This window comes from Dicentrarchus labrax, unplaced genomic scaffold (assembly GCF_905237075.1).
Source record: "Dicentrarchus labrax unplaced genomic scaffold, dlabrax2021, whole genome shotgun sequence".
Taxonomy (NCBI): Eukaryota; Metazoa; Chordata; class Actinopteri; family Moronidae; genus Dicentrarchus; species Dicentrarchus labrax.
This window is the reverse complement of record NW_026136704.1, coordinates 1496944-1523100: the sequence shown is the minus strand read 5'-3', so window position 1 is coordinate 1523100 and position 26157 is coordinate 1496944. Positions and strand designations below refer to the sequence as shown.

The 26157-nt window shown below is 40.1% G+C and overlaps 3 protein-coding genes across 4 annotated transcripts in view; all 3 read right to left on the bottom strand.

Annotated features, from left to right (window-relative positions):
• Positions 1–20562, bottom strand: part of LOC127363051 (olfactory receptor 52K1-like) — a 29448-nt gene extending 8886 nt beyond the window's left edge. Inside the window, exon 1 of the mRNA XM_051399497.1 lies at positions 20390–20562. The gene's annotated coding sequence lies outside the window, so the exon portion shown is untranslated. The remainder of the gene's footprint in view (positions 1–20389) is intronic.
• On the bottom strand, positions 3740–8273 carry LOC127363052 (olfactory receptor 52K1-like). 2 transcript variants are annotated; one of them, XM_051399499.1, is made up of 2 exons: positions 8185–8273; positions 3740–6749 (listed from the first exon to the last, which is right to left on the bottom strand). In XM_051399499.1, exon 2 carries the CDS (start codon positions 6699–6701, stop codon positions 5754–5756), a length of 948 nt encoding a protein of 315 aa, XP_051255459.1. In that variant the 5' UTR covers positions 6702–6749; positions 8185–8273; the 3' UTR covers positions 3740–5753. The 2 variants fall into 2 exon arrangements, with proteins under 2 accessions (XP_051255459.1, XP_051255458.1); XM_051399498.1 differs by lacking the exon at positions 8185–8273 and adding an exon at positions 7846–8052.
• On the bottom strand, positions 9449–19243 carry LOC127363043 (olfactory receptor 52N2-like). Its single transcript, XM_051399478.1, has 2 exons — positions 19113–19243; positions 9449–10679 (listed from the first exon to the last, which is right to left on the bottom strand). The coding sequence occupies exons 1-2, from the start codon at positions 19192–19194 to the stop codon at positions 9814–9816; spliced, it is 948 nt and encodes a 315-aa protein (XP_051255438.1). The 5' UTR covers positions 19195–19243; the 3' UTR covers positions 9449–9813.
• Positions 20563–26157: the final 5595 nt, after the last annotated feature.

Below are 26157 nucleotides of genomic sequence, written 5' to 3'. Positions count from 1 at the left end.
TTGTTGTAAAATTACAACGTTACCTTTAGCCATTCTAAAAACAATCGTTATATTTTATCTTATGTTTTACCACATTTACATAGTCATTGGGTCCTATTGTTCAGTCTCACAATGCTATTGGATGGTACATTTGTTTATAAGTCCCGCCTTATGGCCATGAACTCACTCAACTTCTCAAGGTTTCTTTCGAACAACATCTCTTTGTTTCATTGGACTAAATTCATCAGATTCTAGTAAGTAAAATGTCTTTTACATTTTTTGGTTGTTATTACAATGTCCAGAGCATGTACATATGTAGTTATTGTGGAATAGATTCATCAAATTTCATTTAGAGCTTGTTATATATTTGTTGCAATTCTACAACACTGGGTGAGTGTGGTAGTCAAAAAGCAGGCTTGTTGCAGTGGGCCCAAACAGGTTGCATTCCCTCCACTACACCACTGCCTCTAACAAAGTATTTTCTTATACATGGACAGTATACATCTACCCTTGTGTTGTGTTCTGGTCAAATTTGACTGATTTAAAAGTTTTATCTTCAAAAAGTAGTTAATTTGACCAGACTGACCTAAAATTCCATGACTTTGTCCACAAAGAGGATATCAACAGACAATTCAGTTCTGGGAAAGGTGAAAATGTCCTGAATGTGGGGTGTGGATATAAGTGGGGGTATGCATGTTTTCCTTTTAGTATGATAATTAGAGAGCACAAAACGCAGTATTGTTATGTCAAGGCAGTATTGTTTGACTAAATGGCTGGTGATTGGGATGCATATTTCTTTTAGCATGATAAGTAGAGAGCATAACAAGCTGTCAAGGCAGTATGAAGTATCCTATCAAGGGAAATTCAGCAGCATCAAGCAATATATGCAAGGCAAGCCAAACCCATGGGGATTCAAAGTGTGGGGAGAACTGGAATCTCGGCATGATGTGTGACGTCTACCAAGGCAATGTCAACGGAATACGAGCCAAATCGAACTTGGATTGTCAGGTGATGTTGTGATGAAGCTTGCTCCACACATCCAGAAGGTCAGAACTACAAAAGTATGCAGACAACACCACCGTGTTCCATTATTAGTGAAACTCCTTGATTGGGGAATTCATTAAGTGGGAACAGCCAGGCAGTGCGCCACCCAACTGTAACCTTGAAGAGAAGAGCTTGAAGAAAGGATGAAGCTATGACGTCAGAGTGGGGGGAATCACAACATCTGTGCTTCAAATGTAGACAACAGGGCCGCACACATCCTTGCTTGAACGAACCTGTGCAGAAGATTCACCACCTAAAGCCACCAGAACCTACATGAAGTTGAGAGGCCTTACATTGTTGGTGCCACAACAAGTACATGGGGGTATGGATTTGTTGGACCATTTACAGCCAAATATAAGTTCCCCATCAAATCCCGTCGCGGTACATGTCATCTTCTGGCACACCACATCCTCGTTGTGGTCAATGCCTGGCCCTCTACAAGCGGGACGCAAAGCTTTCAAGATGTCTAGCAAAGAGACAAGAACAGGAGACAGTTTCAGGCACAGCTAGCATCCTCTCCATCCTGGTAAACACAACACTTGAACCCAAAGGGGAGACCATCTTCAGGCAAAGGGACCCAGCATCACAGACAGTGACACAGAAAGCCCTCGAATGCTCAGAGAGACCACCAAGAATGTGCACACCTTACATTGGAGTACGCAAGGACCTAGTTGCACATTTCCCAGTGAAGACAGGAGGGACCTCAGACACTACAATAAAGAACACCAACACCAATGCAGCAAGTGTGATGTCGCCTTGCTTTCAGAGGACAAGAACGTTTTGGGACTTCACTAACAAGAAAGTCAGTCAGAAAAAAAAAGGAAGAAGAAGTTGCTAGAAAAACTAGAGTTTTGTCCTGTTTAACAGTTTTTAATAAATGACTAATGTGTGATTATTATTAATGTTATATACCTTTATGGGGCTAAGTAAGCAATCAACCCTGCAAATTAACCGTAGTTGTTCGAATTGTTGTTCAGACAACATAGTACAAATACAGAAATTCTCTCCCACGAAGCCCAATGTTGCAATATTACAACATTTCTCTATAAACTACATAAACATTATTTTTTAAAAACTCTTTAATTTCTGCATCAAAGGCCTACTACAACAACATCGAAAGGTAAAATAATTTTTAAAGGTTTTCTATATTTGGGTCTTACAGGGTTAAATAATTTAGGTGGTCGGGGGACAGACACAGTCTCTATGGGGTTTGGGTGGGTGACTGTTCTAAAGAAGCGCAGAAGTGTGTAAGACAGCAGCTCTGCTTCCTGGTCCTAACTCTGGACTGTCAGGTTTTAGAGATAAACTTCGCCATATTTCTAGATAAGAGAGCCGCTCCATCCAAAGTGGGATGGATGCCGTCTCTCCTAATCAGACCAGGTTTTCCCCAAAAGGCTTCCAGTTATCAATGAAGCCCACATCGTTTGCTGGACACCACCTCGACAGCCAGCGGTGGAATACGACATGCGGCTGTACATGTCATCACTGGTCACATTGGGGAGGGGTCCAGAAAAACTACGGTGTCCGACATTGTCTTAGCATAGTTACACACCGACTCCACATTAATCTTAGTGACCTCCGATTGGCGTAAACGGGTGTCGTTACCGCCGACGTGGATAACAATCTTACTGTATTTACGTTTACCTTAGCCAGCAGTTTTAAATTTGATTCAATGTCGCCCGCTCTGGCCCCAGGGATACATTTAACTATGGCCGCTGGCTTCGCTAACTTCACGTTTCTGACTATGGAGCTGCCAATAACCAGATTGGTTCCTCAGCGGGTGTATCGCTGAGTGGGGAAAATGTATTAGAAACATGAATGGGTTGGTGGTGAACTGTGGGCTTCGCCGTTCTAGTCTTCCTTCGCTCAGTCACCCAGCCTCCCTGTCTTCCCGGCTGCTCGGGAACTACCGGGGATCTACAGAGCTAACAGAAGCTACCTTCGGTCGGACCGCACCGGCTACCGGGGGCTGGCTAACTATAGCGGCTAAAGATATCTCAGTGGTGCGGTACCGTTCCTCTAACTCACTAAGCCTCGCCTCCAGCGCAGTAAATAAACTACATTTAATACAGGTACCATTATCTTTAAAGGAGGCAGAGGAATAACTGAACATCTGACACATGAGCAGGACAGAGGAGAGGGAGAGGGAGAAGCCATAGCTAACTGCTAATGCTAATGAAACTAGAGTGTATGAAAAACTTGAAAGTAGTGAAAAGTCCCTAAAAGAGGGAGAAACTCCAAGTGTTTAAGTAGAACTAGTCTACGTTTAAATGTTAAGCGGGTAAATAACCGCTGTAACGAGTAAAACTAATTTATATTTAGCGTTCACTGACAGAGCTACAGCACCAAACAGTGTACACAGAGCAGGAAGTAAACCGGAAGTGAGTCAGTACGCTTACCGTAGCACGTCCAACCAATCCATTGTAACTTAAATTATTAAATAACTTAAAAAAAAATAATTCTTAAAGATACAGAGCAGTGTCTTCAGCAGTTGAGTGATGTCAACTATTTTCCAGTTTTAGATAAGATTGTGGCTGCAGCATTTTGAACTAACTAAAGCTTTCTCATGGACTTTATAGGTAATCAAAAAAAGAGAATTAAAGTAATCTAAACGATTAGAAGTAAAAGTGTGAGTGAGTATTTCAGCATCCTATTATTCCTCAGAATTCCTCAAAATGAGAATTAAAATTAAAATCATGATCTAACATCGCTCCCAAATTTTTGACATTAGTTTTAATCATTTTGATACAGTCACCAAGCATTGAATGTAGTTTCTTATTCATCCTATTCAGAGAATCTCTATTTTTCCTCATTTAGCTTTAAAAAGTTTTTACCCATTCATACATTAATGTTAGTGAGACAGGCAACGAGAGCATGCAGTGCAATGATGTGGTTTGGTAAGACAAAAATATACAATTGAGTATCATCAGCATAAAATGTTAAGTGGAAGCATGTATAAAGAAAACAGAATTGGGCCAATAATGCTTTCTTGAGGAATGCCATATTGAATCTCTGATATATAAGCACTCAGGTTGACAAAAAACTGTATCAGTTAAATATGATTGAACCCAGGCTAGTACATGGTCAGTGAGACCCACCCATGAATTAAGTCTCTCCATCAAAATATTGTGGAGTATAGTAGAACAACACCCACTGTGTTACCTTCCAATTAGCAGCTGTGTTTTACTGTTCAAGTGCCGTCAAATTACGGAAATTATTCCCTCCAAGTTGTGTAGTAATAGTAATGGTAATATAATTGTTCAAATCAATTTGTTCTCAGACAGAATCCACTCACAGTTTAAGAGTGTATGAAGATGGCAGTGTGGACACCTTAAGGAGTGCTGTCTTAGGTCCAAAATAGTCAAGAGAGGGTGGTTGTCAATGTAAGGCATGGTCGTCTAACAGAGAAGAATGCTAATGGGCAGTCTCTGAAGGTACAATAGATACAAAAGATTTAAAGAGTAAGGCCTGTCACTCACTGATGATTTCATGATCCAAGATGGCAAGATGTGAGTGGCAGCCTGTTACCGCAGCTGTGGAGTGCTAACGCAGGTCCTCCATCCAATTTATACTCCTGTATTTATTTTTGTCCCTGTGCAATTATTTATTTTTACACCATGCCAATTCCTCCTGCTGTGACCTGTGCAATGTTCCATATCAATCACATCTGTATGTAAAAAGCTGTATATTGTGTCCATGCAACTCTTTTTTTTCCTATTTTCATTATATCTTTTTCTTCTATTTTATTTTATTTATTTATTGTGTATTTTCTTATCTATTGTGTTGAATCTGGAATTTCTGAATGAGTGAATTTCCCAAGTTTGGGATCAATAAAGTCTATCTTATTTTATCTTAGCAGGGAAGTACCCAAAAGTTGCAACACACAATGGCAACAAGAACAGCAGACCGGTAGCGCTCCCCCTGGTTCCTCTCTTCCAATGTTGTCCTCTCTTGACACAGTTTTAGCATATGGGTCCTTGGTTGCTCAGTGTTGCTTGCCAACCAAAGCTTTAAAACAAATATAGACTCCAATTTCCACTTTTCTGCCGTTTATTACATGGCATTTGGCGTAGTTGTCAGGATCTGTTTTTTTGAGCAGAAGGATACTTAACCATGATGATGCTTGTATATGCTAACACTCCTGGTTGCAAAAATGTAAAAGACCTGGGGCCTCATTGATGAAGATTGCAATTTCAAAAACTTGCTTAAACAGCTGTGAAATGTGCATATGCATATTTCCCTGCAAAAGCCAGAATTTATAGAGAATTTACAGAAAAAAATGACACATTCCTATGCATCCTTTAACCCATGCTTAGAGCTCACACAAAGTGTTTAATAAAAAGCATTCAGTATGGTGATATGATGAACTAAGGCTCAGTCCTCATATGAATATATATGCTCTAATTCCTTTAATTGTGGATTAAATTATTATCACTACTGCAACTATAGTCTAACCAACAATTAGGATGCAGATAGCTTGTGATGAATGCCAGGCAATATAGGGGTTCAGGGAAAGGTTAGGACCAGGGTGTGGTAGCCCACATCAAGATACTTGGTAGAGGCAAAGTGTTGACATCAACCTAGCCATGTAGTTCAGCTATTCTTCCCGGTAAACTCCCAAAAAGGAGAGCATTGTTGAGCACCTTCCTTAAAAAGTCATTCTTAAGTCTTTAGTAGATTGATGCATATAGTATGTAGTTAATCTTACATTACAGATACAGAATAGTTTCTCAAGAATGCGGCACTGTCTGGACAAAGCGACAACACCTCAGTGTCTTCACAATGTGCTGTCGGATTTCAGTGGTTCTGATGCCGTAGATGATCGGGTTGAAACAGCTAGGGAACAGCGGGTACATGGTGCTGAAGAAAACCCGAATGGCTGCAGGAACACCATTTCTGATCCGATACGACAGGAAAGCAACAAGTGCGATGGTCAGAGTGACAGTGATGACCACGATGTGGGTGACACAGGTGTGAAGTGCTTTGACACCCGATTTGCCAGACTTGAGCACAGATGTGAATATCACCACATAGGATGCAGCAATGATGATGAAGTCAACCACAAGGATAAGGAAAACTGAGATCAACCCCATCAAGCTGTTGATGGCAGTACTTCCACAGGCCAGCTCCACCAAGGCCATGTGCTCACAGAAACAGTGGTTCATTACATCTGAAGCACAGAATGACAATGTTCCTGCCAGACTCAGTAAGACAGTGATCATGACAACATTTCTGATCACAAGCGGGATTATAAACTTGAGAAATCTCGGTAAAGCCATGCGTTCGTGGTAGTAAAGTGGTGTGCAGATGGCAAAATAGCGGTCCAGTGCCATCCAAACCAGCAATGTGGACTGAAAAGTTCCCACGAAGTGAATAAAGTGCATCTGAACCAGGCAGCCAATCAGAGAAATTCTCCTCCAGTCAAACAAGAAGCTCAGCAGCATGTTGGGGACAAAGAACACTGGAAGGCTCAGGTCAACACATGCCATGCCGGCGATGAGGATGTACATCGGTGAGTGGAGACTTCTCTGTGAAATGACGATGTACAGCAGCAGGGAGTTGCCCAGCAGTGACACAACAAACATGATGAAGAAAGGTATGAAGAGGACGGGCCTCAGTGCTCCGAGTTCATTGAAGCCATTGAGGATGAAGTGTTTGTTCGAGGAGACGTTCTCCATTCTCCCTCTTCATAAAACTTCCTAGTTCAGGGTTTTGGTTCAATCAGCCTGAAAACAAGAGAGACACAATTATTTGAAAGTTTAACATCCACAAAACTGCAAACTCTGTTCCTGTAAGATGTCTTCTAGTTTTACAGAAAAACTAATGATTGTCTTATAAACAAAGACTTGGTTTACCACCTGAATTCAATTCACAGTACTGAAGCCGTATAACCAGTTCAACTGTTTCCCAGAGACCGATGTTTTGCATAAGCAATGTTTGACACCACAGTGGGAAAACAGAGTGTTAAGATAAGTAGACAATTACATAATGCTGATACTTATAATTCAGTATGTATAATGCAATGTCTTTAATTTTATGTGAATAGAACTGTAACATGTTGACAGACACAGCTGATTCTTTCCTTTCATTTAGGAAATCACATTGCACTGATTCCCCAATCATCTCATCTATTACTGAGTCTAAACAACATATTTAAATTTGATTTTTTAAAATCACAGATAACCTTATTCTGTAATTTTCATTGTTATTTGTTGTTACTCATTTGCAGAACAGGTCAGGATGTGTGAAGTTTTTACTTGACCTGCAAGTCAAGTAAAAACTTCACACATCCTGACCTGTTCTGCAAGAAAGGTTTCTAGGACTTAATATCTTGCAAAACCAACAATTACTGCTGTTCAAACTTCACTGGATTAGCTACAGTTCTGTAGCTGACTAACAAAAATGAGCAACACTGTGGTAATCTGCCAATTTTGTGGACATATTCTGGATATATTCTCCAACATTTCAACTAAGGCCCAAACTTGTAATGATTATCTTTAAGGCCTATCAGTATCTTATGGCGACCTGGGCTGATTCAATGTTTTAAAAAAAAATCTTAATCCAGAGTCTAAAGATGGGATGTCGAATGTTGCACAGTTTGTGAGGACCTTCAAGGAACATCTGTGAATGTCAGCTATTTAGATGAAACTGACTTGAATATGAACACAGTTGTGCTGAGAAACCATCCCTTCCAGAAACAGAGCAACATTTACCACATTTCTGAACATTTAACAATAAAAACATCTTCTGGCTGCATCACCAGCAAATTAATGTCAAGGAAGAACAACACATGAACACCATGAAACATTTTGTCAAACAAACCTCACAAAAAGCAGAACTGGCTCAGGGCTGGCTCATCCCTCCTCAGGGTATTTAGCTTGACATTGAAGACAGAACTGAGAACACACTGATAACATAATGAAATTCAGCCAGTGTAGTGAGATCATTTAACTTGTTTCTAGTGAGACAGATAAAATCACTAGAATCAATATATGACAATATAGAAATTGTCTGAAACAGTCTAAGGTGAAATTATCCTCCCGTTGTCTGACTGTTTCTTTCTTTTAAAGAAAATAAGATTTCAGGACTTAAACATGAAGAGTTAAACATGATGAGCTGCTGACAGTTTGGCTCTGTAGAAAAGAAATTAGTAGGTCTTACCTGTAGTTGGTGTTTGGGAGTTCGTCAGTAACCGTGTCCCGTCTGCAGGTTGATATCAGCCGCTGACTCATCCATCCAGCCTTCCATACCTGTCCCTACTGAACGCTGACTTAGCATTTTAATACCCTCTGTCTGACGCTGCCATTGGCTGAAGAGACCAAGGCGGACTGAAGGTCCCACAGTGTCATGCAGTCAAAATAAGTAATTAAGTATGAAAAACTTTACATTTTAAAGCACCTTAATGCAAACTAAATGTTTTGCATTTTGTGCTGCTGCAGCTGCTGCTCGCTGGCCCAACTTCCGAAAGAGTCCCAGCAAGAAGTGTTCATGATTTACGGCTGAAGATGCCACCATAAATCAGTCTTACTTGAATACCACGTAGAATGAAATATGTCGGGGTTCTATTAATGGCCACAAGGTTGAGCTATTGTTAGTAGAATTGTATGAAATGTTACACACATGTGCAATGTGGCTTTACGTAGCAGTAATCACACAATAGTGTCAAATTATTGGACTAAACTACAACTTACGAAATAAAGTTATGGTAATGATAACATTAACTTATAGTTACGATTGAATAAAGAGACAGTACGGACCAATGACCAGTATCTACATCTCTTACCTATGCCCTGTATCTACAGCACTAAATTCTGTCCTGTATCTGTCCTGACCTATTGTAAAATGGACTTAATCAAATCTTTCTTAGCTGTCTCTGAAAGACTATTAATGTCAAATTATTGGACTTCACTAAAATTTATAAAATGTCAATATTAATAATGTAATTATTGTAACTATTTTATTAGTCAAGCAGACAATGCAGACCTCTGCCTTGTAGCTACAGGACTGACCTCTGTCCTGTATCTATCCTGACCTCTGTAACTTCGGTATCATTGGATTCAATCCAATTTTTGTTAATTGTCGCTGAAAGACAATTAGTCTGGAATTATTGGACTTGCCTCCACTTGACACAGTTTTAGTGTGTGGTTTATTTCATGGGATTATCCGATGTCGGCACGATCAGGTTTTGTGAGCAGTTGTGGTAACCAAGAGGGTTAATTAACCATGATGATGCTTGTATACCCTGACGCTCCTGGCTGCCAAAGTTTAAAGGACCTGGGCCCCATTAATGAAGGTTGCTATCATACAGAAAGTATGACAGTGATATGTGCATACCCGTGTTTCCCCACAAAAACTGGTTGTGGCTTGGGCCTGGCGCACACTCTCCCCGTGTTTCCACAAGAATTTTTAAACAAATACAGTACTCTTATTTTCCCTTTTAACACATTTTATCACATAAATGTAGGCCCTGGGCTAACAATTAGGATGCAGATAGCTTGTGATGAATACCAGGCAATGTAAGGGTAGCTATCGTTCAGGTAGGGGGAGCCAGGGTATGGTAGCCCGCATCAAGACACTCACAAAGTGTTGACCTCAACCTAGCCAGATAGTTGAGCCTTCACCCTGGGCAACTACTGAAAAGGAGAGCACTGAGCACCTATCTCATAAGTCTTACTTGCCATGATCAGTTTCATTTTTATCAATAGTAACTTTTGATTTGTTTTGTTTTATCTCATTGAAATGTGTCTCCATATAATAGAGACATTTTACGTTACAGATTTGAATAGTTTCTTAAGAATGGGGCACTGTCTGGACAAAGCGACAACCGGTCAGTGTCCTCACAATATGCTGTCGAATCTCAGTGGTTCTGATGCCGTAGATAATCGGGTTGAAACAGCTCGGGAACAGCAGGTACATGGTGCTGAAGAAAACCTGAATGCTTGCAGGAAGACCATTTCTGATCCGATATGACAGGAAAGCGACAAGTGCAATGGTCAGACTGACACTGATGACCACGATATGGGTGATGCAGGTGTGGAGCGCTTTGGCACCTGACCTGCTGGATTTGAGCACAGAGCTGAATATCACCACATAAGAGGCAGCAATACAGATGAAGTCGACCACAGGGATGAAGAACACAGTCAGTAACCCAGACAGGTTGTTGATGGCAGTACTTCCACAGGCCAGCTCCACCAAGGCCATGTGCTCACAGAAACAGTGGTTCATCACATTTGAATTGCAAAATGACAATGTTCCTGCCAGACTCACAATCAGCATGATCATAAGGACATTTCTGAGCAAAAGCGGGATTATAAACTTCAGAAATCTCGGTAAAGCCATGTATTTGTGGTAGTAAAGTGGTGTACAGATGGCAAAGTAGCGGTCTAGTGCCATCCAAACCAGGAATGTGGACTGAAAAGTTCCTACAAAGTGAATGAAGTGCATCTGAACCAGGCAGCCACTCAGAGAGATTCCCCTCCAGTCAAACAAGAAGCTCAGCAGCATGTTGGGGACGAAGAACACTGGAAGGCTCAGGTCAACAAATGCCATTCCAGCAATGAGGATGTACATCGGTGAGTGGAGGCTTCTCTGGGAAATGACGACATACAGCAGCAGGGAGTTGCCCAGCAGTGATACAACAAACATGATGAAGAAAGGTATGAAGAGGACGGGCCTCAGCGCTCCGAGTTCATTGAAGCCATTGAGGATGAAGTGTTTGTGAAAGGAGACGTTCTCCATCCTCCCCTCTTCATAAAACTTCCTCATTCAGGGTTTTAGTTTCGATCAGGCTAAAAAAACAGAAGAACCAAATTATCTGAATGTTTAATTTCAACAAAACTGCAATTTATGTTCCTGTAAAATGTCTTCTAGTTGTACAAAAAAAAAATTAGAAATGATTTTCTTGTAAAGAGAAGAGCAGGTCCACCACCGAAATTTAAACCACAGGACTGAAGCCTGCTGTCACTCTCTGATTGATAGGTTGCCAGCCATTAACTGAATCTAATTTACCAAGTCAATTTAATTTATACAGCTTAAAATCAACTTTAACAAAATTGCCTGAGAAGACTTTACAATCTGTAGCTCACACAACATTTAATTTTTTCTCAATTCAAACTATTAAAACATTTTGCATTGATGTCATATTTACAGAGTAGACTGAACCACTAATAGAATTACAATATGGAGAAACACAAGGACAATATGACTGACTGATGGCTGAGGTTTCAAGTAAGCAATGTCCTTAATTAAATGTGAACTGTAACATGACACATAGCTGATGGGCCTGAGTGTCTACTTTCTATTTCTTTAGGAAATCACATTGCATTGGTTCCGCAATCATCATCTATATTTGTGAGTCAAATATAATACAGTATAATATAAATAACCTTATTTTAGTCCTTTTCAGTTATTTTTCCCAATATTTACCACATTACTTAACATTTAACTATAAGAGTGTTTTTTGGTTGCATGGCAAATTTATGAGGGCTCAATAACAAATATATGTCAGGGTAAAACATCACCTCAACACCATGCAACATTTTCTCAAACAACCTTCACAAAAAGCAGAGCTGTCACATTGAAGAGCAAACACTGAAAACATAATGGAATTAATCAAAAGAGCGTCCTGACATCATTTGTTTACAGTTCAGTGAGACTGATAAAATCACTAGAGCCACAATATATGACAATATAGAAAATGTCTGAAACAATCTTACAAAAATATATTTTTTTTCCTTTTGAGATTTCAACATGAAGAGTTCAATCTGATGAGCTGACAGCTCAGTTCTGTAATTAATTAATAAGAAGTGAGCAGATTTTACTTTTTGAGTTTGGGAGTTCATCAGTAAACACGTCCCGTCTGCAGATTGCTGATATCAGCCGCTGACTGTCCTCCATCCGCATGTCTCTACTGAACACTGACTCAGCACTTTAATACCCTTCGTCCAACGCTGCCATTGGCTGAAGAGACAAAGTCGGACTGAAGGTCCCACAGTGTCATGCAATTAAAATAAGAAATTAAGTTTGGAAAACATTATATTTGAAATCCCCTTAAAACAAATTACGTTTTCTAGTTCCCTCAACTGCCAATCCATGGCGATTATTTCACAACTTCTCTTGAACTAATGGCGTAAAGTTGTTTTTGATATAGGATAAAAATTTGCAGGTTGTTGTTGCGTTTGCTTTCAATTTGCGAGTAGCACCCACTGCGGTATTGGCAGACCGAAGTTGTATGGGCTGATTTTTGTGTCAGTAGAAACTGAATTTGAATCATTTAGAACTGAATCTGAATTGCTCAACTTGAATGATTGCATTAAAAAACTGAATCTGAAAAGCATAATTTGAATTTGAATTTATTAGTTTGAAACTGAATTCCAATCAACTTGAAACTGAATATAATATTATGAATCTGAATTCACTTGCAACTGAAACTGTATGTGGTAAATGGACCTGTACTTGTATAGCGCCTTTCTAGTCTTCCGACCACTCAAAGCACTTTTACACTACGTGTCACATTCACCCTTTCACACACATTCACTCAGTGATGGCAAAGTCCATCGAACAGAAACTAACATTCATACACACTCACACACTGATGCATGGCAACAGGAGCAATTTGGGGTTCAGTTTCTTGCTCAAGGATACTTCGACATGTGGCACCAGGAGCCACATGTATTTGAGCCTCACTAAAATTCAACTTTTTATGTACTTTAGATTTCAGTTCTCTCAATTCAATTTCAGTTCTCTCAAATCAAATTCACTTAACTAAATTCAAATTCAGTTCTCTCAATTCAAATTCAGTTCTCTAAATTCAATGTCAAACCACAAGATTCAACTTTTACGGTCACAGACAGGTCAAGGTCGTTCAGTAAGAGCAACAGAGCTCCTTTTTGACTAAGCAGCACGTTTGTTTTGACCATTTCCTGTACCTGTAGACATTGGATAACGAAAAACAAGCTTAAAGGAGACATATTGTTCCCTTTTTCAGATTCATAATTGTATGAACCACTTCATGTCGGACTGTTTTCACAACCTCGGTCAGTACAACACTGGACTGGCTGAAAGACTGTTCCTGAAAGAGGGATTGTACCAACTGTCTGTGGAGAGACGGCAGAGGAAGTCACTGGAAGGATTTTTGTGTAATGCTAGCACATGCTAAGCGTTGTTAGCTGCAGGAGCCTCAGTGATGCTAACGTAGTTATTGTTTGTTAAATGTTTGTTAAATGTTTGTTAAATGTTTGCAAGATGAACATGAAACTTATAAGGTAAAGTTAATTTATTAAGCCAGCTGGTGCAGATGTCTCCATATTCTCCCCTGCTGATATTGTTATAGAGATTCACACAAAGTTTATTATAAGTTTATACAGAGAATCACCAAGCTTCGTGCGGGGGGGGCTGTAACTCTGTAACTCCGTTACTGTTGTGGGTTTTGTGACCGGGCTAAATTGGCTTTATGTTGGTCTGTATTTAGTTAAAGTGCTCAGTCAGTAATATGTTTGTGTCGCTGTTAGAAAGAACAGAAAACCTCCGAGTGAACAAACTGTAGCTGCTCATCAGCTGTTAGCTCGTTGAGCTGCATAGAACAGGGAAGATAACGTCAGATAGCTTTAATTGTCTTTAACCTGGTAACTTATTATCTGCTGGGTAGCTCAGTATCTGTTCACCGTGTGGATCAATACAGCTGTGATCAGAAGATACCGTACTTGTACTGTGTATAAATTCAGCAGCGGAGGTCATTTGTTTGGTAACGTACCGGAACTCGGACCCGATCGATTTTCATGCTAATATTCTATATAAATTCCCTTTAACTACTAAGTCCAATGATCATGTGGTTGAGGTGCTAAAGTAAAGATGAACTTCTTAGCTTTCTAACCGTGTATCGTTTTAACCATTTACTTTTGCTCTGTCTTTGAGCTGCCGGTGTCCCCAGTCTAACGGCAGCGTGCGCCCGCTGTAAACATTGAACACTGCTGGTGTTATGGGGGTATTAAGTTGTTCCTGAGACAAATGATATGACAAAAAATATTTTATTAAATGACACACATCTTGACAGGACAAAAAACAGCAATAAATACAATATATACAAAATAAATATATAAAGAATAATCAAATTAAAAACAAATTAAATAACAAACTAGTCAAACATATTAAGACACCAAAAACACCAAAATTCGTCATTGTCCAGCTCCTCCCAGCCGACACAAATGGTGTGAAACCACTTGCCACACTTGTTGCACTGGACCCACGGCACTAATCCCTCCGAGCAGACACCCGGAGGGTCAGGTTCCCTGCACTGGTCACACAGATCTTCCATTGCCGTTCTGGTGGTGTGACCTACTCATAGAAAAAATATATTTAAGAAGATGTTTGAATATCATGGGATGGCACACAAAGACTGTTAATGTTAAATACAATACCAGTGGATGCCGTGGGTCCAGCAGACGGCTGGGAGGCGCAGCTGTCTGTCTGCAGGCTGTATAAACAAGATGACATGTGTTGTTTACTCATCATCATCCCTAATATCCCCAGCATCTTAGGACATTGCTTGTTTTTATAGATGATATAAAGCATTTACATTGGGAGGGAGAGGAAGATAATCTGGACCCTCGGAGGCCGAAGATGTTGATGGCTTTAAAAGAAAAATCATATTTTAGTATTACAACAAAATTATTTCCCAAAGCTGTATTAAAATTGCAGAGAAAATAATAAAAAAAACATCTGCTTTACCATCCAGTTGCCAGCCAGGAGCAGGCAGGCTAGGTGGGGATGTTCCGCTGGGGGCTCTCTATTTATTTTAGCTTATAAACAAGAAAATACATCTGAATAGCTAATTTGAACCTTATTTTTGCATTAAATCTTCATGTGTACTGTGATACTTCACAGCTTAAAAAACCAATGCTGCGCTTGCTCTGTTCCTTTGTTCTCCTTTCCCGTGTCTGGAACTTATTCAATTTCAATAAAAAAAATTGGCCTCCACCCACCTCGACCACAGATTGTATAAATACATTATCTGACATTTTCATTGTCTAGACTAATCAGTGTAAACCTAGCTACGATATGTACCCATATGAGAGCTTATTTAAGCTGCAAAGTGAAAATAGAAACGGACTTTTAAAGTTGACTGGATCGTCGCCCAAGCGCAATCTAAGCGTTCCCGCGGCTTCCCCTCATTAAAGTAACTTTCATATAATAATTATACATGTAAATGTTGATGTATATTTATGAAAAACCACATATAGACTCTGTAAAATGTAGAAATTCCTTGGACTTACGTTAGATGGCGATCGTGTGCCGGGAAGTACCGCGAGAAGACCGGAAACTGCGTCAAGCCGGAAGTCATTTGGGTCCCGACGCCGGCAAAAAACAGCGTTCGGGTCCGAGTTCCAGTACGTTAGGATTGTAGCTTTGATTAGCACACAGCAGCTCTGTGATGTCACTGTGTTACTATAGTTACTGAGTCTATCGGACTTTATGTTGTAATATGAGGGGCAGTGTGATCGATAAGCCTCGTTAACCGTTAATTAGGTTGGAGCCTGGTGGTTGTTTTTCATGTTGCTTTTTGTGTAGTCCCTGTCTTGAACTTTCTACTGACGTGCTAACGTTATCTCAGCTCGCGTTAGCTTTGTTATTTCTCAGAGGGCGTTCTTCTGCTTCGTTCAGATGTGTGTGCGTGCTGCTGAATGTAAATTAACTTGATCAACGTGCACCAGAGTTAACAATAGAGCTACTAGAGAACAGAGACAGTTGCAGCTTCAGGACAGTCTGGATATCCAAGGGAAGACTCATGAAGATGAACACTGACTGCAGAGCTCCACTGCTAGATCACACTTCAGTATACTAGAAACCATAAACCTTGAAACATGAATAAAGTGTTTTACTTTTAAGAAGAGTTTTGGTCATTTTTAAATTGTGTGGTTTTATATAAATAACATGTTATTTCACAGAGGTTTTATGAAGATTTCCTGGATGTACAAGAGTTGAAACCTGGTTCGTGTAACATCCATCAATATGAACATGTGAAATTTAAACCTGTAGTAAATGACTGTAAGCAACACAATACATTACTGTCTCACATTCAAACTTTATTATGTTGGAAGATAAATTACATCACAATATATAATATAAGTGATAGAATATTCAGTATACAGTATTTTTAATGGGGTTCAAACATAATTGCAGCTTTTACAAATATCTGAAGGTTAACTTTGGTAATAATACTTTTAAGTTAAAATATCAGACTATGAAATATGGATACAGTACAGTTAACAGTTGGTTAGTTAGCAGTTTTTAAACCACATAAACAAGTTACTTTATTAGATGAGTGATTCCTTCAGTTATGTTGACATGTTGTACAGGATAAAGTATTCCAGGTTTCTGTTTCCATGGTCTCAGTAAACTAATGTGTATAAAGAATATAACAGATGGGAGGTTACAGTAATCATTATACTATTACTCTGATTACTTTGGTACATTTACTGGCTGTTTCTTCACTAGAAACAACTGTTTGACTAAAGTTGTTAATATTATGTAATATATAATATGTTTAACTTCACTGGGCTGTGTAGACTGTAGGTCACTGCTCACTGCTGTACCTGGAAAGACAAGCATAAAACACCGTTGGTGTTCTGTGACGAGCATGAGGTGTTCTGTGATGGCCAGCTCTCCATATGTTCACTATTTATTAACGATTACTTCTACACATACCTTATGACACACTACTGGCATGGCTGATATTAAACTCTAAGTTTTTCTTGATATTTTTTTAAAAGTATTTTTTGGCTTTTATTGCCTTTATTTGATAGAACAGCTGAAGATAGACAGGAAGGGGGGGCAGAGAGAGAGAGAGGAGATGACATGCAGGAAAGGGCAGCAGGTCAGATTCGAAGCCTGGGCCGCTGCAGCAAGGACTCAGCCTTGGAACATGGGTCGCCAGCTCTACCCACTGAGCTAACCAGGCACCTGTTTTTCTTGATGTTTATGCCAATCTGTAGTTTTGCCAAATAAACCCCCTATTTTATTTAGGGTAGGAGCCAACTTGCAACAAATGGGGCCTTGTCCTGGGTCCAAACAATTTCATTTTCCCCTTTCTCTTCTGCCCTGAGTAAATTTATGGATCTATGGTATGGTATATCCTTGAATACTTAATAGTGGTTTTGTCATCTGTTTCTCCACACCCTGTTTCAACTTTTAAGATGGTTGTGTGAGTGTTTTTAAGGGGATGTTTTGAGTGACTATACAAACCTAGCCTTAGATATTGGGTGTCAGTTGTGCTAGCTGGAATAGATAATGGTAGGCTATTACTTAGGGAACATTTCTCAGCAGTAGTTGCTCATGTGACTGACTTGTGACTCCAAAGGTCAAGTGTCATTGGTCAGATGGTTGAAAGAAAGCTTTTGATATTGTTAAAGCTCTTCTTACTTGGTGCCAGTGCGTGCAGCCCCATGTCTTAAGGAGTCATTTCAGGTAAAAGTGGATGCCAGCAAATACGTCTGCCAGTACTGAGATTTTGCAACGGGACACATTTTATATTGAGAGGCCAGTCAGTTATTTCTCATGGAAGGGAGTTGGTGAGCAGGGAAATGCAGTGGTAGATTAGGTAACATGTATAAGCCTGATTCATTTGATAAATGCCTATATTTAAAGTAAATTGTACTTGTTAATTGTGAATGTCTTTAGCAAACCACTATTGGTAGGTTGGGGACCTTAGGACCCTGTTCTTATAAGTGGATGGGGGTTTGTGTTATGTTTGGGTTGGCCAAGTTGTGTGGCACACCTGTACAGCATAGCTCACCTGCATTTAAAAAGGGATCTTGTCTCTTTCGCTATGCCACTCCCTAGGGACACTTCAGTTGTCCATATGTTTACTATTTTAATTTTCACCTCATGATACATTCAGCCATACACTCTTAGCTTGACTAACAATTATCAGTTAGCATTCACACATTTTCAGAATGTGTAAGTTAGCTGTATGGATGTCATAGGGAGTGCTGTCACAGGTCCAAAATGGCCAAGAGAGCACAGTGTGGTAGCCCACCTTAAGACACTTGGTAGCAGAGGCAATTTGTTGACCTGGCCAGGTTTGTCATCCTTTTACCCTGGGCAACTCCTGTAAAGAAGAGCATCAGTACCTTTCTTATAATTTCAGTCTTACGTAAAGTGAGCATTTTCATTTTTGTCAGTGTTAACTTTTAATTTGTCCGTATTCATTACAGATTTAACAGTTTCTTAAAAATGGGGCACAGTCTGGACAAAGCGACAGCACATCAGTGTCTTCACAAAGTGCTGTCGGATCTCAGCGGTTCTGATTCCGTAGATGATCGGGTTGAAACAGCTCGGAAACAGCAGGTACATGGTGCTGAAGAAAACCCGAATGCCTGCTGGAAGACCATTTCTGATCCGATATGACAGGAAAGCAACAAGTGCGATGATCAGACTGACACTGAGGACCACAATGTGGGTGACACAGGTGTGAAGGGCTTTGACACCTGACCTGCCAGTCTTGAGTACAGATGTGAATATCACCACATAAGAGACAGAAACAAAGATGATGTCACCCACAGGGATGAAGAACAGAGAGATCAACCCCACCAAGTTGTTGATGGCAGTACTTCCACAGGCCAGCTCCACCAAGGCCATGTGCTCACAGAAACAGTGATTCATTACATCTGAAGCACAGAATGACAATGTTCCTGCCAGACTCACAAACAGTGTGATCAAGATGACATTTCTGATAACAAACGGGATTATAAATTTTAGAAATCTTGGTAAAGCCATGTATTCGTGGTAGTACAGTGGTGTGCAGATGGCAAAGTAGCGGTCCAGTGCCATCCAAACCAGCAATGTTGACTGAAAAGCTCCGACAAAGTGAATGGAGTGCATCTGAACCAGGCAGCCACTCAGAGAGATTCCCCTCCAGTCAAACAAGAAGCTCAGCAGCATGTTGGGGACAAAGAACACTGGAAGGCTCAGGTCAACAAATGCCATTCCAGCAATGAGGATGTACATCGGTGAGTGGAGACTTTTCTGTGAAATGACAATGTACAGCAGCAGGGAGTTGCCCAGCAGTGACACAACAAACATGATGAAGAAAGGGATGAAGAGGAAGGGCCTCAGCGCTCCGAGTTCATTGAAGCCATTGAGGATGAAGTGTTTGTTCGAGGAGACGTTCTCCATCCTCCCTCTTCATAAAACTTCCTAGTTCAGGGTTTTAGTTGGATCACACTGAAAACAGAGAGAGAGAGAGACCAAATGACTAGAATGTTTAACTTCAACAAAACTGAAAACTATGTTCCTGTAAGATGCCTTCTAGTTTGATAAACACTAATAGAAAACCTTTTCACAAACTTGCCTCAAACTTGCCTGTCTTTACAGTACAGTATCATTTCAGGCTTGCTCTTCCAACAAATATGTGTAAAGTACTAAAATCCCCAGGACCCTTACACTGAATGGTCCCAGTTTTAGGGTTTGAAAATATAGTCACCTTAATTTACAGAGCATAACTAATATAAAAACAGACACATAACAGTCCTTTATTGAGGGTCCCTTTTTTTATTTGTATAGTTAATTGAATTTCATTGACTCTCCAATCCTTTTTTCTATTAGTGACTATAGAATATACTATAGAATAAAATATTTTGAAAAGGCAGAAAGGGTTGAAGTCTGTTCCATTTTTAACACAAATAACCATGTTTCAGTCATTTATAGTCTAATTTTGTTTTAAGATCATATCACTCATAAAGAACTGTGAAGATTGTTTCATGTGCTGCAAGAAATACATTTTTAGGACTGTATTAACATGCACACAACTTTTCTTTAAGATCTCAGAGGAAACTGTTGTAACAGGCCAGATTCAACCTTAAACTCATATTGCTCAAATGTTCACTTTTCTCCATCCTTGCAGCTCAGATGCCTTTGTTCAGGGTTGACAATTTACATGTATTGTTAAGCCTTTATTTATTATTAAATGTATCTCTCTACTGTTTAAAGTACCATGCATTAGTTATAGTTCTGTAACAAAAATAAGGAGCAAGACATTTCAGTGATACCTACCAAGATTGTTGATATATATATACATATTCTGGATCTAATTTTGTCAGAAAAAAAACAGGTCAACTGTGAGAACATAAGCTCATAAGGATAGAGGGTATTGAATGTTGTACAGTTTGTGAGTAACTAACTGTGAGTAACTGTGAGTAAAATATTTGTGTGTGATAACAGGACTGAGAAACCATGTTTTCCAGAAACGGAGCAACATTTACCACAATTCTTAACATTTAGCAGTAAGAATGTCTTCTGGCTGCATCAACAACAAATATATGTCAAGGGAAGAACAACACATCAACACCACAAAACATTTTGTCAAACAAACCTAAAAAAAAGCAGTGCTGGCTCAGAACCGGCTCATCTCTATTCGCTGTTTGGTTTCACATTGAAGAGAGAACTGAGAACACATCAGGAGGTTTTACTTGTTGTTGGTGTTTTGTCCCCTCAACAGGTTGATGATGCCAGCCGCTGACTCTCCTCCATCCACCTGTCCCTACTGAACGCTCAGCATTTTAATACCCTTCGTCTGACGCTGCCATTGGCTGAAGAGACAAAGGGCCCTATCTTGCCGATCTGAAACGCAAGTATCAAACGGAAAAACGCAAGTAGCTTTGTGGGCGGATCTCGGGCGCTGTTGCTATTATGCCGGCAGGATAAATGACTCTTGCGCCCGGCGCAAATTTAAAATGGGTTGGTCTGAAGTAGCTACATTAGTCATAGGTGTGGTTTGGGCGTAACATGCAATTAACCAATCGGAGCGCCATCTCACATTCCCTTTAAAAGCAGGTGCGCTTGTTCCATGGCGGATTGCTATTATAACGGCGGATTCGCCAGGCGCAAGCCAGGAGCGGTTCACAGCCGAGTAGACCGACGTTCTCTTCAGGGCCGTAGTGACATTATTGACATAAAATAAATGTAACACAGCCATACAATAAATCAAAACAATGTAACGCAGCTTCGCAGGAAGAAGACCCTGGCCTCGGGAGCAGTGTGCACAGGCCGAGCAGTGCGCAAGGGCCAGCTGAGGAGGGAGCAGCGCAAACACCAAGGAGCAGAGGATCCAGACCCACTACACGCTGGAGGACCACCCGTTCCTGCAGCAAACCGGGTTTGACATGCTGGAGCGGGAGCTGTCCGAGATGCGGCAAAGTATTAATGCCCGTCTTGACCGGGTGGCGATGTTGCTGCTGCCTCTCAGGCACATCGCCTCAAGTCTGCGCCCTTAAAACAGCATCTGAATAAGTGCCACTGACTTTAGACTAGGTTTTTCCTGGTCTGTGGCGGAATTGTTTTCTGAAACAGCAAAATAGCACCAGGGAACGTTTGCGCCGGAACACGCCTCCTCTTTTCGCTGAACCGCCCCCCAGAGCACAAGTTCATTCTCTAATTTAAGGACGTGCATCGGTGGAGGGAAAATTCCAATGTGCGTCGAGTGCAAAACAGGAATTATACAAGCGCCAGTGTACAAAGTCAATTGCGCTGACTGCAAGATAGAGCCCAACGTTGGACTGAAGGTCCCACAGTGTCATGCTGTCAAAATAAGAAACTAAGTTTGGAAGAATTCCCCCGTGCAGTATATCAGGCTAAATGGAAGTTATCACTCTATTGATGTAACATGTATTATTTCAACTGATTAATGAATGTATTGACTGAACAGGGGTCAATCTCCCCTTCTGTACCTGAGTTATGGTGATGAATAACGGCCCAAAAAGTGTTTTTCCATTATGGTGTCAAGGTTTTGACCTTGTTGTGTTGGCCTTTTGACCTTTTGGGTAACATTTCCTGAGAAAGCGCAGTCACAAGAATAGGACGGACGAAAGGACAACCCAAAAACGTAAAAAGATCTTTGCAAAACGTAAAACAGGATAGAACGAAGCCTTGATGACTTGCTTTATGGTCTATTTTACTCTAAATGGGACCATCATGTACTTAATGAACTTAATGCTGTATGGAAGAAGAAACTAAAGACTGAGACCAGAAACTCATCAGGAAACTGAGCTCATAAAGGAAGTGAGATAAGACTACCTGCTATCTGTCTGTTATTGCAACCAATGGAGCTCTCCCTGCTGCTCTTTACTTCCAAGGCAGTAGACCGACAGTGGAGAACACTCATTAGGTTACTACAGGAGCTATACCAGCTTCTTAGCCCTAGCCACATCATGATTCACTAGCATTTGCTGCCTGCCTTAGCACTAGCTAGCAACACATTCATTCACTGACACACCTGGATTTCATCACCAGTATACACCCATTTATTCACAAGTTCATTCCCAGTTTGCGCCACAATTCAATTCACTTCCGTTTCATTCATTCATTCATTCACATTTTTAGCAGAGGAGACAGGAGAGTGCCACAGTGTCATTCAGAGCAACATGCTCAATTTTGTGGAATTAAACAGAGTAAGGTTGTTTTAATCCCTTAAATCCCAACCGCCACAAACAGTCATCCTCTAATCAACACTTACTCTAAATCCTGGATCACGCCACATTCACTCTGCTGTCAGCTGTTTGCGGAAGAGAACAGCATTGATGGACGCCCTAACCAGGATTTTATCACCAGCATGCACACCTGAAACACCCATCTACAACACAGGACCAAATCAACAAAGTAGCTCACATGTTATTGACAACGTCTCAATGTAAGTGAGTAAGATTCATGTGATGGCAATGGCATTGATCTGTATTAACCCGAACCAGAATTCTGCTGTCTGTCTTAACGAAGTTACATCTTGACCTGGTTATTTTTTTCCTCAGTAGATATGTGAATGGATACGTGAGAACGTAAAGTGTGTATGGAAAGTCAGTAGTAAGAGAAATGCATAGCTTAAACATTGCAAGCCAAAACTATATATATATATATATATATATATATATATATATAAACAATTATATACCAATACTATGGTTTTTCTGAGGAAAAGATTACTCTATTCTCTGTCAACATTTTTTGTCTTCTATATCCATTGTAAACCAATAATTCACTTTTTTTTTTCATGTGGACAGCATTTCCCAAGAACGTGTTCTTCATAGAGTGAGACTGAACTCTGGACATTACTTTCACATATCCTGCAAAACAGTGACGCACACCGTTACTGGTATATAATGACAGATTTCTCTGGGTTTGAACATTGTTGGAAACATTCGGGAAACAACTTAATACCATATAGAACATAGCTCTAGAGTTTATACACTGTTTAATGATTATAGATTATTGATTGAATCAACTCCATATAGAACATAGCTCTAGAGTTTATACACTGTTTAATGATTATAGATTATTGATTGAATCAACTCCATATAGAACATAGCTCTAGAGTTTATACACTGTTTAATGATTATAGATTTTATGAATTATAACTCCATACAGATTATAGATTTAAAGTTCAGTGATAACACTTTTAATGATTATAGATTATTGATTGAATCAACTCCATATAGAACATAGCTCAGAGTTTATACACTGTTTAATGATTTTTTTTTTTTTTTTTTTATTTTTTTTTTTAAAAAAATCTTTTAAAAAAAAAATTTTTTTTTTTTTTAAATTTTTTAATGAGGAAATATTACAGATTATAGATTTAAAGTTCAGTGATAACTTTTTTTCCTTGGAAGGAAATAGATTTTTAACATGTTTAATTGTCCTAGAGAGTGGGCAGTGTGATTTCGTCATGTTTACTGTATCAGTTCACAGTAACGAGCCCCGGTGGAGCTCCTCTCTTCATCAACAGCAACTATTTCCATCTGTAACACAACAAGGCCAGACCCCAGAGGCGTCTGTGTGGACACTTGGACACTCTGGAGGCTCTAACCAGCTTCACTAACAGGCCAATTAGCACACAGGGAATCATGGGAGGTCACTTTCTGTCGCGATGGTTACTGAACAGAGAAGCTTCAGTCCTTTAGTTTGGTAGTGTCTCCCACAGGAGTTTGGCAGCAGCCACCAAACAAATGTTTTACTTGGAGATTAAAGTAAGAAAGTAAAGAGAATGGCACTCACAGGAAACTCAGATATTTAGGGGTTTAAGGGCCAATAAAGGTTTTTTTGCATGTTTTATCCGAATAAATACTAATCCTGTTTACGTCTTACCCCTGCCAATCATTTTCCAAATCATCATCAATTCAATCAATTCATCAATAATTTCTCTTTCCCCTGAACAGTACCATCTCTAACAGATGTTTGAGGTTCGATATTAGAGAGTGAAATCAGCTGCTAGAATCCCGAAGCAGACCACAGGAACCAAATGTGGTTAAATTATACAGTCCTAGAAAGGGTACCAATGTTTCATCGACTGGTCGACTAATCGCCCACATTCCAGTTTGTAACAGTATTGGTGTACATTGATCAGCCCTAACACAGTGACGGCTCGCAGTAAAAATAGGTGAGACCTCGACTCTGTAGTGAATCACGCTGCAGGTGCAGCTGAGAGTCAAACTGCATCTGTTAACATGGACGTCGGAATAAAAATCAAGATGTTCCGCTGCGCAAGCTGTGTCTCTCAGCTTTCAACTACTTTGAATTTAGAAATCCACAGATGATTAGTAGGCACTGTGATCTCTGACCATATGATATCGCAAAACTATGAAAACCGTACCTGTACTGTTTTTTTAAAACACATTTTTTTGGGGGCTTTTCTTCCTTTTATTTGACAGGATAGCTTGAGAAATGGACAGAAATGAGAAATGTTGTCCAATATAGCCGTTGTAAAATATAACCTGCAGATATCATTGATTGATGTCTGGTGCATTTCGGACGAATTTTATTCAAGGTTCCCATGGAGATGGGTGAAACGTGAAGTTAGCGAAGCCAGCGGCCATAGTTAAATGTATCCCTGGGGCCAGAGCGGGCGACATTGAATCAAATTTAAAACTGCTGGCTAAAGCTAAACATAAATACAGTAAGATTGTTATCCACGTACAAGAACAGTCACCCACCCAAAACCCCATAGAGACTGTGTCTGTCCCCCGACCACCTAAATTATTTAAAGAAATAAAAACAAGAGGAGTTCAACATAAAAATCTAATAAAAATTAAAACCAACTCCTCAGTAGCACAAAATAATAATAATAATAATAATAATAATACATTAAATTATTAGAGGCGCCTCTCTGGGCACTCGAGGACACCGTACAACACAAAAAAACCCCAGCAAGAAATAAGAAAGAGATAAGAAAAGACAATGTAGATGGTTAAGTGGGGTAGGCAGTTCTGAATAGGTGAGTTTTTAATCTTGATTTGAAGAGTGTGAGAGAGTCCAGGTTCCTGAGGTCCGGTGGGAGTGAGTTCCAGAGTTGGGGGGCAGAGCGGCTGAAAGCCCTGCTCCCCATGGTGACGAGGCGGGCGGGAGGGACAGAGAGGTGGACAGAGGAGGCAGATCTGAGGGAACGGGAAGGGTTGGCGATGTGGAGGAGTTCGGACAGATAAGGAGGGGAGAGGTTGTGGATGGCCTTGAACGTGAATAGGAGGATTTTGAAGTCAATGCAGAGTTTTACCGGGAGCCAGTGGAGTTGCTGTAGAACAGGGGTGATGTGGTGGATGGAGGGGGTTCTGGTGATAAATAAGAGATTAAATAAGAGAATGAAATGTGGGCTGTTAAATATCAGGTCTCTGTCCTCTAAAGCTGTTTTAGTGAATGAATTAATATCAGATTATGATATTGATTTACTTTGTCTTACTGAGACCTGGTTGTCCCACGAGGAGTATGTTAGCCTAAATGAATCCAACCCCCCCAGTCATATTAATACTCACATTCCTCGAGGCACTGGCCGAGGAGGTGGAGTAGCAGCCATATATGATTCGAGCGTTTTAATGGACCCTAAACCTAAACTAAATTATAATTCATTTGAAAGTCTTGTTCTTAGTCTTTCTCACCCAAACTGGAAAACATGATGGCCTATAAACAGTTATTAATGCAGGAATTCATGAATTGAGGCAATTACAAAGCACTTACTACTCGTTAATTAAGTATTTTGCACAAGCTCATCTTAAGTGAGCACTATCTATGGCTTATTAAGCATTTACAAATGAGATATAAAGGCTGACAATGCCTCAAGACTCACAAAATGTTCAGTTATCTTAACAGACGAAGGAGAGAGCGAGA